Source organism: Carassius gibelio, chromosome A5 (genome assembly GCF_023724105.1).
Source record: "Carassius gibelio isolate Cgi1373 ecotype wild population from Czech Republic chromosome A5, carGib1.2-hapl.c, whole genome shotgun sequence".
Classification (NCBI taxonomy): Eukaryota; Metazoa; Chordata; class Actinopteri; order Cypriniformes; family Cyprinidae; genus Carassius; species Carassius gibelio.
In genome coordinates, this window is record NC_068375.1 from 26258707 (window position 1) to 26274941 (window position 16235).

General features: G+C 37.8%; 1 protein-coding gene across 2 annotated transcripts in view; it reads left to right on the plus strand.

Moving 5' to 3' along the window:
- LOC128007472 (protein FAM102A-like) overlaps nucleotides 1–16235 on the plus strand; it is a 37878-nt gene continuing 21643 nt past the window's right edge. Inside the window, exons 1-2 of one of the 2 annotated variants that reach the window (XM_052592811.1) lie at nucleotides 1–472; nucleotides 843–1133. In XM_052592811.1, coding sequence (XP_052448771.1) covers nucleotides 988–1133 — 146 coding nt within the window. In that variant the 5' untranslated portion in view covers nucleotides 1–472; nucleotides 843–987. The remainder of the gene's footprint in view (nucleotides 473–842; nucleotides 1134–16235) is intronic. The other variant, XM_052592812.1, reaches the window with a different exon arrangement.

Sequence of the window (16235 nt, forward strand, 5' to 3'; positions counted from 1 at the left end):
ACTGTCTACTTTAGAGATTCTCCTTGACAGCAGGAGCGTTTGTTTTCTGCCTCTGTTGAAACCGTGGTTTGTATTTATGGTGTTGATGAGTATCTCAATATAGTATCATAATAACCTACATATTAGTAAACCTTAACGACACGTCTGCGCTCGGAATGTCACGGTTTTTGTCGGCGTTTAAGTCTGAAGTACTGTTGCGCTCTTCTTGTGGTTGTAACGGAGTTTCAGACACTCTCTCGGTGAACTGCTCGGCTGAATCCACGCGTCCGTGGAGGCGGCGCTTACCGGAGTTCACTAAAGAGCAAACGTTACGTTAGTAAGCTTCAGTCCCGAGCAGTCAGTCCACCTTTGACTCAACGCCAAACAGTTGATACGATTTACATCTAGTTACTAATTCTATTATGGTTCGCTTTCTAATTGGTTCCGTCCAGTGATTTCTGTCCTGGCTGTCATGTGAAAACTGTTCGCCGTCGTAAGTATTCAACTGTCTCTATTCAAATTTTCAGTTACGACACTGAAAACAACGGGCTACTACTTTAGATTATTAGAGAGAAACTATGATGCAAATTTTGCTAGAAATTGTCATTAATTCTCAAAAAACATGCATGTTTCCTTGGTTTTATGCCAGAGTGGAGTAACTTAAGTTACCAGGGATCTTCACATCTGAATATAATGGACGTCTTCAAGCTAAACTAACTCTCCAGGGAACGTTTGCTTTTCTGTAGAGAATGTAACCATCCCACGATACCTTTGAGTGTTTACTTGATGTAGTTTCTTTAAGTTTATATTATGTCATAATTATTATTTTTCTCTCCCCTGTCACTCGGTGTTCCTCTGGACAGTCTCAATCTTCAGAGATGCTGAGCTTTCAAAGCACTTACATTGAGATTGAGAAGGACTTCCAAGCACCAGATTAAAAAACAGCAACATCTCCCTGTCTCCATCTACCTCTGCCTTCAGACATCCAGAGTCCGGTCTCAAAAGAGTATGGCGTTTTTAATTAAAAAGAAGAAGTTCAAGTTTCAGATACACTTCACCCTGGAGGAGCTCACGGCTGTGCCGTTTGTCAATGGGATGCTCTTCTGCAAAATCAGACTGTTGGATGGTGGAGACTTTTCCATTTCTTCATCCAGGTAAGATTTGGGATTCTCTCTGACTGTATTGGGTCATGGTAACTATGGTTTCTGCTAAATAAAATAGTTGCTAGGGCAGTAACGCTGTGGTAACATTTTCTATTAGACTTCACTTTTATAAAAATGAATTTCAAATTACTGTAAATCCTGAATTCACACTCATTTCACTAACTGTGGCAACTGGTGTTATTTTAGATTAACTGTGAATAGAAATTGGTCTGATTGTTGATGAATGATGGTAGGCATTGAAAAATGTTCTGCAGAGCTCTAGGATGGGTGGAAAGTCATTATTTGTGTATTTTATTATAGGTGTTGATGTTGTCTTTGACATAGGTTTCATTAAGAGCACTTGCTCAGCCCTTCAGTTTTTGCTCAGCCCGGCCTGTGGCTCTGCACAATTTTTCAGTCCATTTAAAATGCACTTAGAAGACCACACAGGTTGCTTCAGGGGTGTCATCACAAGTTAAGACATATTTTAAGGGTCAGGGTCAAACCACTGCCATTCTTTAAACTCTGTACCAAGGTGAAGGATTTGCTCTTTTAATCATTGCACACAGATGGCCTGAATTGCTCAATCAAGTCCATTTTCATGATTTCTGCGCATGGACTGTGGTTTAAGATATTAGCACACAGATGTCAGCGGTATGGTTGTTTATAAATAGCCCTAATAAGCCCTAAGTTAGACTCACAGTTGGGCAAGTCTGATCAGACTCGGCCCAATAAGAAGAATAAAGGTGCATTAGTAAATCTGAGTGAATCAGCAGTCATATATGTTGACCAGCGGGTTATGATTCCAACATGTGAATATTAAAATGTCTCGGGTGATTGTATGAATCTTGCATCTGATGTGTTCAGTGCAGTGTGTTGTCATTTTTTTATGTTTTACTTTTTTTTGGACTTTGCAGCCATGTGATATAGAATAAGGATGGTCACAATTAGATATAATCTGTTTTATGTTTTTATTTATTTTTATGATTTTTACCAATATTCACACTTTTCAATATCTCTCTTTTGTAAAGCTCTCTTTCTTTCTCTCTATATATTTATCATGGATGCATTCTGTTGATCAAAACTGACAGTAAAAAAAAATTTATTGTAGAAAAGTTTTCTGTTTGAACTTTGAACTTTCTATTTTCAGTTTCCACAGAAATATTAAACGGTACAACTATTTTCAAATTTGATAATAAAAAGAAATGTTTCTTGAGCAGCAAATCAGCATGTTAGAATGTTTTTTAAAGGATAATGTAACACTGAAAACTGGAGTAATGGCTCCTGAAAATTCAGCTTTGCCATCACAGGATTTGCAACATTTCACAATATTGCAGTTAAAATAAATTCAGGCTAAATCACAGAGAGCACGAGAAATAGCAGTTGTTTTAGTGGCACATGACTAGTGGTGCCAGACACAGAGAGAGCCCTCGTTCTGTTTCAGTGAGACGACCTCCGCATTCATTCTGCACAATGCCTTGTGTATCATACATGAGGAGGTAGAAGAGGGCCTTGTCATGAATTTCCCAACACCACACTTTCTCAGATGGACCAATAGAGAGATTTGATTGCATCGACAGCAGGGACAGAGTGTGTAGTAACTTCAAAGAATAGAAAGTGACAAAACAAGACAAGAGAAAGATAGGAACCAAAAATGGAATGCAAGATTGATAAGAAGAGTAGTGCACGAAGAAGAAAAAGAGGGTGAGAGAGAATGCGAAAAACAGGACAGAGACTTCAGTGATAGTCCAAACAGAGAACCACTTGTCTGACTAAGCCACGGTCCTGTTTCCCTCTGCCCTACTCCCCTCGCTCTTTCTTATCTCTCTTTCTCTCACGTTTCTTCATCCTTCTGTCCTCTTTATCAGTGTGGACTGAGTTCATGCAGTACTTCATTGACAAGAGTAAACTCATGGCAGACCAAGGATACCCCATGTTATTACTAGAATCTATCAGTAGCATCAGTATCATTAAGATCTTGCATCTTAAAGCTGATCTCAGACTTGTTCTGCAGCTTCAGTTCCACAGTTCAGTTTTTCATAAGGTATAGATGAAATTGGATCAACGTGATGATGATAAAACTTTGTGAGCTGGTTGATGAGGATGTGGACACAGAAGTCATTAGTTTCCAGGGGCTGTCCAGAGGGCAATGAAGCTTGAAAGAAGAGAGAGTGCTGATAGGGCTGCTCTTTAATAGTTTGTCTGCGTGGAGGTAGTAGGCACATGCAGTTATAGATCCCATTCAGACATTCACAGTCATGATACATGAAATACATCAACTTATGTAAACCATTATCATCTTATTATCATAACCATCTTTTCTTTTCTTTTTTGTGCTCCCTGTTTGTGATTAGCATTCAGACCCTGAAGGATCTCGCTGAAAGATTGTAGACTTAGTTATATATCATTCTTGTCACAGATTTTCCTAAGGTGTATCATTATTGTGGTAGAGATTATACAGAAGCAGTAGTTGCTAAGGCAACAGTGGTGTGTGTGCACACATGCCCTCGCCTCAGTTCAGTTGTTCATGAAATTTCTCTGTAAGTGTAATCATGGATGCTCATCTCTCTTCCATCCTGTTCTGTTCGTCTGCTTCCACAGACGATAAATACTAAGAAGCCGAGTGCTTTTGATTCACAAAATTTCTGCACAAGCTTTAAGCCCTGTTCACACCAAAGCTAAATAACTATAATGATAACTGCAGCTACAAAGTTTAAGTAATCATTCTACTTTTGTGAGAATGGGGAAGGCCTCATCACCAGACCATTCATCCAATGATAACCACACCTGTCTGACCAGTTAAAGGAAGTTGTCTAGTTTCCTTAATTGATAATAGATATTTCACTTTTTTTTTGAATGAATATTATGTAGAATATTGCAAAAATTCTGAAATTAAGTGCTGAACAAAATATGTACTCAAAATGTTATCAAATAAAATCTGCATGATTCCATATCCATAATGGAAATCAATACAAATTCTGTCCAGTAGTAGTACTCCATATTTATAAAGTGTTACAAACGATTTCAAATAAATGATGTTCTTTTGAAGAATCTTGGGGAAAATCCTAGTTTCTACAGAGATGTTAAATAGCACAATTGTTTTCAACACTGATGATAAATGAGTTTTTCTTGAACACCAGATAAGCATATCATATCAGAATGATTTATGAAGGTTGTGACACTGAGGACTGGAGTGGTTGGATTTTCAGCGGCTGCTGAAAATGCAGCTTTAAAAATATTTTCAAAACTTTTGAATAGTAGTATACACATGCTGGATATATGTAGACTTTGACAGTGTAGATATTAGCATAATTCACTGAAAAAGTCAATATCATTGACCACTATTCTAAAGCTGTTTTTATTCTATATTGAATCTTTTTGGTGCTGTTCTTAAAGAAACAAAGAGAAAGCTGAAGGAAGAAAGAGGATCCAGTTTCTCTCTGCTCACTGTGTGTTATTGGGACCATGTCGGCTTTGACAAATCGAGCAGAACCTCATTCTTGAGATTCCACTGGAAGAGTTACACCCCGGAACCGACACACAGACTATGCTAAAGGACAATGTGAGATTAGGAAAATAAATCATTCCCTACAACCTATTCATGTGATTTACGGCTGTTTGTGTTCAGTATCTTAGCAACCAGAGATCAAACGAAACCTTTGAAAATACAGCACTCACAAAAACACAGCCACGAGGATCGTACAAGTACCTTGCACAAGTTTAATGGGCATGTAAGTTGAGATGAGCATCTTATATGGTTAAATTAAAACTAGAGCCCAATAAACAGAGGATATAGGCTGGGATATGGTTATTATGCATTTATTATTGTTAGTAAATGATTGATAAATCTTTTTATGGCTGTTTTTCTAGCTTTCTCATACAGTCAGAGATACATTAATGTCAATTCTATTTAGTGTTGACAATCTACACAATAGTGCACTCATAGCCGAAAGTGATTAATCTGCAATTATGAATGCGATATTGTGTATCTTGTCAGTGAATTTTGGCTCCGAGTATTAAATGTTGCTCCATCTGAATGCATGTGATGGAGATTTACTACTAATTACAGCTTTACTGATGAGATGAGCATGACAATCACATGCAATTTATCGTGCAGCCCAATTCATGTCATATATTATACATCTTATCTGAAACTCCAGATGCAGTCCATTCATACACATATGGCATAATGTTGAAATGAGGTTCTTATCTCTCTCCCACTATGCATGCACAATAATTTATGTCTTTGGTCCCTGGGCTTATTACGATCACAAATGGTGATTTTTTTTTTTCCTCACCTGCTTGCCTTATTTCTTTTTTTCACAGACATAAATAAGATCAGTATCAGGGTGTCTCAGAGTTCAGGAGTTCAATTCTTCTGGTGACTGTGCACACCATAAGGTTGCTAGTTCAGATCATGGCATGTGCCGTTGGATTGCTAATGCAGCAAAAGCGGGCAGAGGGACAAGGGTCTCATCCCATTCTGGCCGTCATGTTTTTGTCTCAATGAGATTAGCAGCTGAGTCTCAGCAGTGCACCTGTTCTCAGCGTGGACAGACTGAGGCTCCTAAACCGCCTTCTGTAAACACTTCATGAAACAGATTGCTGTGAAGTAAACAGATGTTGGTAAACAGTTGGGGTGTCTTGCATGTACAGTAAACAACTGGACTTTGCACCGTCTGACCTTTTGACATCAGCTACTGTTTCCCAGAGTTCCATTGGTAAATTATTACTGGTGCTTGCTGTGACACATCCAAACTTTGGCACATGAGTCATCCCTAATCTCATCTGCTTCTAATTTAAATTATACCCTAAAATTGTGCTACAACTTGGATTTATGATTCACATGACAGATGATAAAACTGGCAAAAAATCACTTCAGATTACATTGTGTGTTTACACATACAACAATACAGTGATAACTGTAAAAAAATGCTTATTATAAAAATGAAAGAATATCAGGTGAATAGGTGTAATAAGAAATGCATAATAAGATCCCTCTTGCCATACCAGTACTCCTTACAATCTCTAACAGAAAAATTCCACTTCTGTTTTCATGATTTTAAAATAAGAAAATGATTATATTAGTACTAGAGAATTTTTTTTGTTACAGTTGCAACACTTTATCACTCCTGTTGCTCAAACAGTAGAGCATGAAGCTAGTCACAGCAAGAGTTCGATTTCCAGAGAATGCATGAACCTTTATATGTGCAATGTGAGTCACTTTGGAGAAAAACATCAGCCAAATGCATTAATGTAAGTTCACATTTTAAGGCCCTATTCTCACTGTTAACAAGTTGCTTATTAGCATGCATATTACTACAGCATAGTGACTGTTTATTAGTATTTCTAAATTATTCCTGCATGACCATATTTTAGATCCCTTAAACCTACTACCTGAAAAGAAATGCATTGAGGGGGAAATCATAGTTAATAGTGAATATGTGTTCCCTATTCTAAAGTGTTTAGATAGCAAAAATACATTTTCATCCGCCATTACTCCAGTCTTCTGCATCACATGATCTCTTTGTGTTATGGTGGTTTGTCAACATTATAGGAATAGTTCACCCAAAACAAAAAATACTTTCAGCTGTCTGTCAATCAATTTTATTTTTATACCATCATTCACTAACTCAAAACTGAATGAGTTTCTTTTTTCTTTTGACCATTAATGCTATTTTGAGGAACAGTTGCTGGTCCACAGTGACTTCTGTGACCACAGTATTTTTTGCTACTATCAAATTCAGTGTGGACCAGCAACTGTTTGGTTACCCACATTCTTCAAAATATCTTCTTTTTGTGTTCAGCACAAGGAAGAAATTAATATAGGTTTGGGAAAACGTGACAGTGAGTAAATAATGACAGAAATGCAATTTTAGGATGATCTATCCCTTGACAGTAATGACTGTAGGCTGCATGTTTAATAGGCCTACTGCACGCATCTTATATACAGGCACACATATGTTTTTCTCTCCACTGTTTACTTTAATTTTAAGCATAACCAACTGAGTCTTCATGTAAACATTGTGTGTTTTCACAGTATTAGAATGTCATGGAAAAGTTCATTATGTTTCAGGAATTTAACTCAAATTGTGAAACGTGTATTAATTAAATTCAATACACACAGACTGAAGTAGTTTAAGTCTTTGGTTCTATTAATTGCGATGAGTTTGCATCATATTTAACAAAATAAAAAAACATTCTAATTTATTGAGATGCACCTGTACTAGGGTAGAAAATTGAACAGAGATAGCTAAGTGTCATTAATGTAGATGTATTAAACACTGCATATAAATCATGCTCTCATAGAGTAATGGCAGTGGGAAGAAAGGAGTTTCTGTGGCTCTCAGTGGTGCACCAAAACATAAGTCAAGAACTAGCTCTCACTTTCTCATGAATTCATATGTCTGTGGGCATATTGTGGGAAAATATGGAGAAAGTGGAGGACGGATAAAAAGTGAGCTCCATCTGGAAGTGAGTTTCACACAGAAGTAGGTTAAATGAAGTCCTGGGGGAACAGAAGGGTGGAGGGACAGAGAACGAGGACAAGCGTTACTTCTCAAAACATGACTTTTCCTTTTGCTTCTGTCACAAGAAATAGTTTTAGATTAGTTTCGTTTTTTAGGTTTTTGCTTGTTTTGCGGCAGACCTTATTTCTAATATTGTGTATATTGTTGAAGTGTATATGTGAGAGTTAATCTCTCGCAGCTCTTTCACAGCTGTGTCTTATGTGCCCTGGTTTTGCTTAGTCACAGGTTTGCAGGGGTCAAAGATCAGTTGCCGGATGTGTCGCAGGGTTTCACAGACAACATAGCTGGGAATGTACACTTAATTTACCTCCCTTCCCTTCATGCCATACTCCTTTCCTCACACCTCTATGTGCAAACACTCCAGTGCAGTGTCTTGACGGCTTAAATCTTCAGTCAGCCTGTTTAAAACCCACTAAAAACTGTATTCTGTATTCAAGTATGTCCACACTTGTTAAAAAGTAACCTTATATAAATCACAAGCCTTGATATTGTATAGCCTGTTATTATGAAAATACAGCTACACCAACCAACTGCTTTGTATTTTTGTAAGCTTGGGGCAAAACTCATACAATACGTACAGTTCCAACTTCCAAAACAGGGCGAAACATGATATTGTTACCATTCTAGTGATTCTAGTACATTCTTCAATCATTTGAGTGTCAGATTCTTTATATCACTGTACATTTATGGCTATTTTGTTGCTGTACAGTGTGGGAGTTATACTGTCTGATAGATTTGGGGTTATATTAAATTAACATGTTTTGGTACACTTGCACCATCAAAGCCCAGCACTTACATCTGGATACATAATTACACACTCCAAGCCTAAATCAACGCCTTTGTTCAGAGACAACTTGCCACAGAAAGAAAGAAAACTCCCCGGGTGAATAATGACTGAAATTAAGCTTGCTGTAATGTTCCACCAGTACTTTATCATTGCTGTTTCTGTTGGCTTGAAGTGCCCATTTAAAGGGGTCATATGACGTTGCTAAAAAATAAAAATTTGTATTTGGTGTAATGCAATGTTTTTACACTTTTTAAGGTTCAAAAAACATTATTTTCCACATACTGTACTTTATTGTTTCTCCTGTATGGCCCGCCTTTCTGAAACGAGTCGATTTTTACAAAGCTAATTGTTCTGAAAAGCGAGGTGTGCTCTAATTTGCAAGCTATCCAGTGATTTGTAATTGGCCGAATACCTCAAGTGTATAATGGAAATGTCACGCCCCTTAACATACTTTGATGCCGTGCCCTGGTGCAGTGAGGCAAAAATAATAAAAACCCATTACAAACTAGGCATTTGTTGCCTCCAGTGGGGACGTAATTACTGATTATAATGACTTATAGTGACTTTTCATGCGCTGGGTTGCATCGTACCATGTAAACATAAAACCATGTCTGCATTTGTGATCAGAGAAACGACAACCAACAAGTGGTACTCTACACTGCTCAAAACTCGCGTTTGAATCATCAGTGGCAAATTCTTTGAATTTGAAAACATACTTACATGCTGTGAGTCAAAACAGCCAGCATTGTAGTCTACTCTATCAGGATCAGGAAATATTCTTCTGTAAAATGTGTTGCACACCCACAAATATTTGGTTTGAACTGTTCTGGAACAGTGTTGTAAATACAGCTTAACCACAACTTAACCATGCAATTAGCATGCTGACTGCAGGAATGTCCCCCAGAGCTGTTGCCTGTGAATTGAATGTTAATTACTCTACCATAAGCCGTCTCTAAAGGCATTTCAGAGAATTTGGCAGGACATCCAACCAGCCTCACAACCACAGACCACATGTAACCACACCTGCCCAGGATCTCCACATCCAGCATCATCACCTCCAAGATCGTCTGAGACCAGCCACCCGCACAGCTGTTTCAACAGCCTGTCAGTGCAACAATTTCTGTGCGAACTTTCAGAAAGCCATGAGAACCGTCTCAGCGAAGCTCATCTGCATATCATCTGCAGGGCAGATGGCAGACAGCGTGTATGGCAACATGTGGGTGAGTGGTTTGCTGATGTCAACGTTGTGGATCGAGTGGCCCATGGTGGCGGTGGGGTTATAGTATGGGCAGGTGTATGTTATGGACAACAAACACAGGTGCATTTTACTGATGGCATTTTGAATGCACAGAGATACCGTGACGAGATGCTGAGGCCCATTGTTGTGCCATTCATCCAAGACCATCACCCCATTTTTCTCATTGTGATGTATATACGAGGGAAGCTTCTCAAATGAGAAGGGCAGGACTTGATTTTGTCCGTCTGAAATCTCCCTCGTCTTTCATGCTAAATGTTAAGCATCCTTGCGATTTAGAGATAGTGATATGCTGTTCAGAATTCCTGATAACACACAGATTTCTAAATGAATCTAATCACTAAATTGCGTAGCCCCTTGTCTACATGGAGAATGTTACTGCTAGAGTACAGGTAAGTTTACTCTCTAAATAGGTTTGGGCTGACAAGTGGCAAAAACACACTTGGATTTTATCTCTTGGTCAGTAACAACAACAGTGTCTTCTGTCCTACAGAAAGCTCCACAATTCCCCAGAACTATTAAGATCAGTTGAGAATAATCAACCAGTGGCTTAAAGTACAAAATAGTTTGCATCTGTCAATCCCACAGCAGCACTCTTCTCTCCACACCTTCATTTTCTTGCTTGTTTTCTTTTTGGGTCTCTCCCTCTATGTCAGCTGAGAGAACCTGAGTCAGACTGTCAATTGTACAGCTCCTCCAAACACAAACACATGAGAGAAAGAAGAAAAGGAAAAATAGGTATAGGGTGATATAAATCAAATGTGACTAGCATCAGGAAATAGTGTACATGCTGGAATCTAGGGCTGGGCGATATGGCCTAAAAAAAAAATATTCCGATGACAAAGAAATTTTTTAGAAGAAGTTTTAACTATTTTGTTTTGATTTTACCTTCTGGTATTTGATCAGGATTTCCCCCGTGGGGTTAAAGTGCAATTTAGAAAGCCAAAAAACAAGATGACAAGCGCTGCCATTGTAAACAGCAAAGTATCAAAAGTTTGAGCTAGTCACCAATAGCATGTCTTTTTATCAATCTGTTATCCCTGATATGCAATGCAATACAAAAGGGGGATATCATTCTTTATCATTTACCAGTTAAATTTATAAGTGAGACGAGATGATAAAAAAAAAGAAACAGTATTACCTTAATGCTGGAAAGACCTTAATTTTTTTTTTTTTTTTATACTAGCCCATCATGTATCTAACCATCCAAATGCAAACTTGGCGGTAAGAGCTGTTCAGATTAAAACTGATAACTCCGCAGTGAGTCGTAGGACAGAGCAAGTGTAAACATATTTTCTAGTCTATATTTCCATCTTGTAATACCGCTGGTTTAGGTTTTTATTATTATTATTATTATTAAATATAAATTATTTGTAAATAGAGCAGACAGTGTTTAACTGTGTCTCCACCGGACGCGTGAGTTGTCGTGCTGCGCCTGCTGCGCTAAAAGTCTGTCTAAACTTTGACACCACACTACAGTTGCAAATCATCTGATGATGAAGTAGCACTGTAAGATTACATTCGTTTGAATGCATTATTGTGAAAACGATTGCATGTGAATGTGCGGTATCTGTTAAAATCATTCTTTAACCCAAAAATATTGAGTGGAGCATCGGCAGATGTTAAAAAGAAAACCAATTTTAATTCAAACAAATCGATTGTAGATGTAATCTACAAAAAATCGATTTATCGCCCAGTCCTACTAGAATCTCTGGGTGAAATAAAGATTTGAAGTTGATTTCAAACTGTATCAAAGATATCAGTTGTGTTTCCTTCAGTTTTGATATCGTTGTTGTTTTAAGTTGATCTTATATTTGTTTTCATGCAACCAGAGCTCCCACAGCAGCAGCGTTTCATATCGTTTGGCTCTTCATGTAATAGTTATTGGCAATATGCCACTCTCACAAAGAGTGAACTAGATTTTCTCATCTACATTGGTCTGTGTGTTGTTTTGGCTCTTTCTCTTATGGGCTGGCCTCTCCCATGTGTTCTGATCCATTCCAGTGGAAAGAGAGCCTGGAGCCTCTGAAAACAGTTCTCCATTTTGACCTCCAGATTTCAGCTCAAAGTTGAGAGAGCAATGTTCAACTGATTACTGATTGAGAGTGTTTAATCATGCTCTTTAATGGCAATTTGTGTCTCTCTGTCACCAGACCTCCTCCACACCAGCCATTCCAATAACTCTGACCTTCTGGACGCTTTCAATCAGTAATCAATTAAAGTGAGGTTTTGTTGGGAAATGCAGTCCACAGGGTCCACTTACAGCTTTAAAGAGGCTCTGACCTCAAAACCTATTGATTAGTGCCTCTGTTCCATAGATATCAAGAGTTAGTCGTACTGCAAGGTTGGCTACATGTCTATAAATAATTTAGGACTGGTCTCCAGGTTACATAAGAGCTAACATTGATATATTATCAAAATGGCCCCTGGTTGTTATTTGCATGATTTATCAGAGAGGAAAAATGTTATGATCCAGATTTTAGTGTGTCAGGGATAGGGTCTTTGTGGCTATTTCTGTTGTTTCTGTGGTAGTGATTCTGAAGATCTCACATCTGTAGTCTGTAGATGTAACCAAGTGAGATCTCTGCAACACCAAAATGGACCGATACACAATGCTGCATGCTGCATTACATCTAATATTTAGCTTGTCTATAGAAGATTTTGGACAAGTCATCTCTTTAAGAGAGCTCAAAAAGAGAATATTTGAATACCTGTTGAGCTGCATGGAGATTTTTAAGGCAGCATAGGAGCATCCCTATATACATTGTTTCTATCCCAAAATGCACTGATAAAAATAATTAAATATCAGATGGTGTGCAAAGTGACAGAAATGTTGACTGTACAAAACTTAAATGCCTACCCATTGAATCACCAATAATCGAAAAAATATAATTTCAAACATACTGATAAACTATCATTAACTATACAAATACTGTATTTAAAACAGCTAGTTCATATGTTGTCATACGCAGCTGTCATATCCCGCTACCTGTGACAGCGGGATATGACATCTGTGCACAGAAGTTATCAGTCTACATGTTCTGCAAGTCAGTCAAAGGTGAAAATCAATAGTAGATTTCATTTAAAGTCTAACAGTTTAACACTAATATTGGACATAAACGAACAAGCAAAATATAAAGTATTCAATACAGATAAGTTCATATATTTGGAGTAAAGTTAAATTGAACTGATGCTTCAGTCATACATCGCTCTGGACCGCGCACCTCATGACGAGACCGACGCACCGCCAAAGAAACAAGAATGAGATGCGTTTGTATTTTGGCATTAAACTCCATTAGTGAGGGCTCGTTTAAAATATTGCACATATATAGGCCATTCAGATTACTTGTTAAAGTGCAATGAAATAGCTTATATCTGCATGGGGTGGGCGATATCTCGATATTTAAAATATATCGAGATATTTATTAAACATATATTGACATATTGTATATATCGATATATTGTTTATATTTAATTCTGATTCCACCACTCCTTGCTTTTGTCCACCCTCCCCTCGCGTGTACAGAACTAGTCTAAAAAAAAAGTAAAAAAAAAAAAAAGGAGAACTGGGTCCATTATATGGAGATACTTTGGGTTTTAAGGCGTCGGGCAAACAGCAGGCAGATGTTTACTGTAGGGCCCTATGATTTCCGCGATGCAGAAAACCGCATTCAAATTTTGAATGAATTAATAAGAAGTAAATCACAAATTTGTTACAAAAGATTTCAATTTAAAATAAATGCTGTTCTTTTGAGCTTCCTATTCATAAAATAATGTGTTATGTGTATTAAGGTTTCTTCAAAAATATTAAGCACAAGTTTGGCATTATGGAAAAAATTACCTCTTATTTTTCAGTTAACTCTGGGTTCTTCAGAGAAATGCAAATCTGTTGAGTAGCGATGTCTGTGATTGTTACATAGGCCTACAGTTTTCCCTCCTACAAAATGCTTCTCATTAAATTTGACCTTTGTCAAATACTCTCACTAAAGGTAAAAGATAAAGCTAAAGGCCTAAAGACTGTCTAAAAGATAAAGACTGTCTGTCTAAATGGGCTCAGATTAGTTCCAGGGCTGGAATTTAGGCTACAGCTGAGTCTGCAGAAAGTACACAACAAATATGCATTATTTGGATGAATTTCAAAAGTATTTGATTTGTTTAAACTACAAAAATGTACAGACATTTGAGAGATTTCAGAACAAACACTCATTTTAAAAAACACTGGAATATGCTCCATACTGAATCAATGTTTTATTCAATCTGCCAGCAAGCAACAACAGCAATGCTCTTCTGACCCAACAGAGTGTTTGCGGAGAGAGGTGAAGAGTCACAATGTTTGCGAGGGATGAACTTGCATCTAGCATGGCAGTCTTTGCTCTGGGAGAAGATTAATCTCTCACTGGAAGCTCTGGAATGCTGTTATTGTGTTTACGCCAAGACAACATCATACCTCACCCTTACTAACAATTTGAGGTTTATACCTTTTTTTATGAGGGCATGTAGAAAAATGTAAAGAATTATGAATAGGTGCCAAAAGGGGCTCTTTACGAAATACATTTTTATGTGTTATATTCAACCCTTGACCACAAAAGCAATCATAAGGGTACATTTTTCAAAATTGAGATAGGTACTGTACATCATATGAAGGCTGAATAAATAAGCTTTCCACTGATGTATGGTTTGTTAGCATATGATAATATTTGCCCAAGATACATGTACCTATTTGAAAATTTGGAATCCGAGGTTGCCTTTTAAAGTTGTCCATATTAAGTTCTTAGCAACACATATTACTAACCAAATTAGGTTTTGATATATTTACAGTAGGAAACGTACAAAATATCTTCATGGAACATAATCTCTAGAACTCAGAATTCGTGCTCTGCATTTAACTCATACAAAGTGCACACACACAGTAGTGAACACACACCTGGAGCAGTGGACAGCCGTTTATGCTGCGGTGCCCAGGGAGCAGTTGGGGGTTCGGTGCCTTGCTCAAGGACACCTCAGTTGTGGTATTGCTGGCCCAAGACTCGAACCCACAGCCCTAGGGTTAGGAGTCGAACTCTCTAACCCCTAGGCTACGACTTCCCCAAACATTTTTGGCATTAAAGAAAAATCTATAATTTTGACCCAAACACTGTATTTTTGGCTATTGCTATAAATATAACCCAGCGACTTAAAGGGATAGTTCACTCAAAAATGAAAATTAGATGTTTTTCTGCTTACCCCCAGGGCATCCAAGATGTAGGTGACTTTGTTTCTTCAGTAGAACACAAAATTGAGATTTTTAACTCAAACTGTTGCAGACTATCACTCTTATAATGGACTTGGATGGCAATCATGGCTAAAACGTACAAAAAAAAAACATAAACAAAATCAAACTAAACCTTGTAGCTTGTGACGATACATTGATGTGTAAAGACGTAAAACAATCGGTCTGTGCAGGAAACTGAAAAGTATTTATATAGTTCTTTTACCAATTTCGGAACTGTTAGAACTGTCCTGAGGACGTTCTAAGCAGCAGACGCATGAGGTGTCATCTTCTTCTTACTTTACAATGGATACAGACCTATAAGTGCATTACCGCCACCTATCGCTCAAGTGGATCATTGACACTCCTAATTGAGATTGTCAATGTTTTTTTACTTGAAACTTTTCCCTTTAATCATCCTGGCTGTGTGTTTGACAGTGCTGCACTATATGCTCCACTAATATAATGAGCTCTTCAGAGATATCAGATATCAGCCTTTCCAGTTCCTCACATTGCTTTCTCTTTCAGTTTTAAAACATGATGGAAAGAACTGTGAATAATTCATTAGGGTTGATTATGAGTTAGTCACATGTTAAGGTGCAGCGGTTGTCTGTATCCCACAAGCTGCCATTAAACTCACTGTTTTTGGATGTTGTGCTAAAGTGTCAGTGTGCAGTGTACCCCAGCCACAGCTAATAAAGCAGGTAGAGCCTCATTGACCTGTGGCCGGAAAACTTTACACAAAAACTGACACGTCTAAATCCTGGAAATTTCTTTTCACCTCATTAAATCTCAAGCCAACTCCTAACCATGTGTGACTGGATTAAAAAGACAAGTGATAAAAGTTACATCTTTTCCATGTAATTGCAAGCTTTAGACAAGTCAGTGTACCATACCAAGTAGCCCTGGCCAACTGTGAAGTCTCATTGGTCCATATTCCAGCTCCTCCTGTAAATTAAACAGTAGCTTCTAGGTTGTGCTAGTGTTACGTTGCACTCCGTGTTATTACCCAGAGCGCTGTGCTTCCATGTATGGAGAGTGTGTTTCTTCTCAATAAATCCATCTATTGTGCTCAGTATAGATCCTAGTGAGCTCACCTTGTAAGTGATCGCCTCACATCCACGTCACATCCATTGTTCTTTTTCAGCAGCCAGCATGACTTCAGTACAACTTAATGTGGTGTATATCACTGAAGTAGGTCATGTGGTTTATTTTCCTTTAAATTCATGTTACAATATTCTCATCCCAAAAGATCTGCGTTTCATTTGTGCGTACATGTGCATGTGACTCTTTG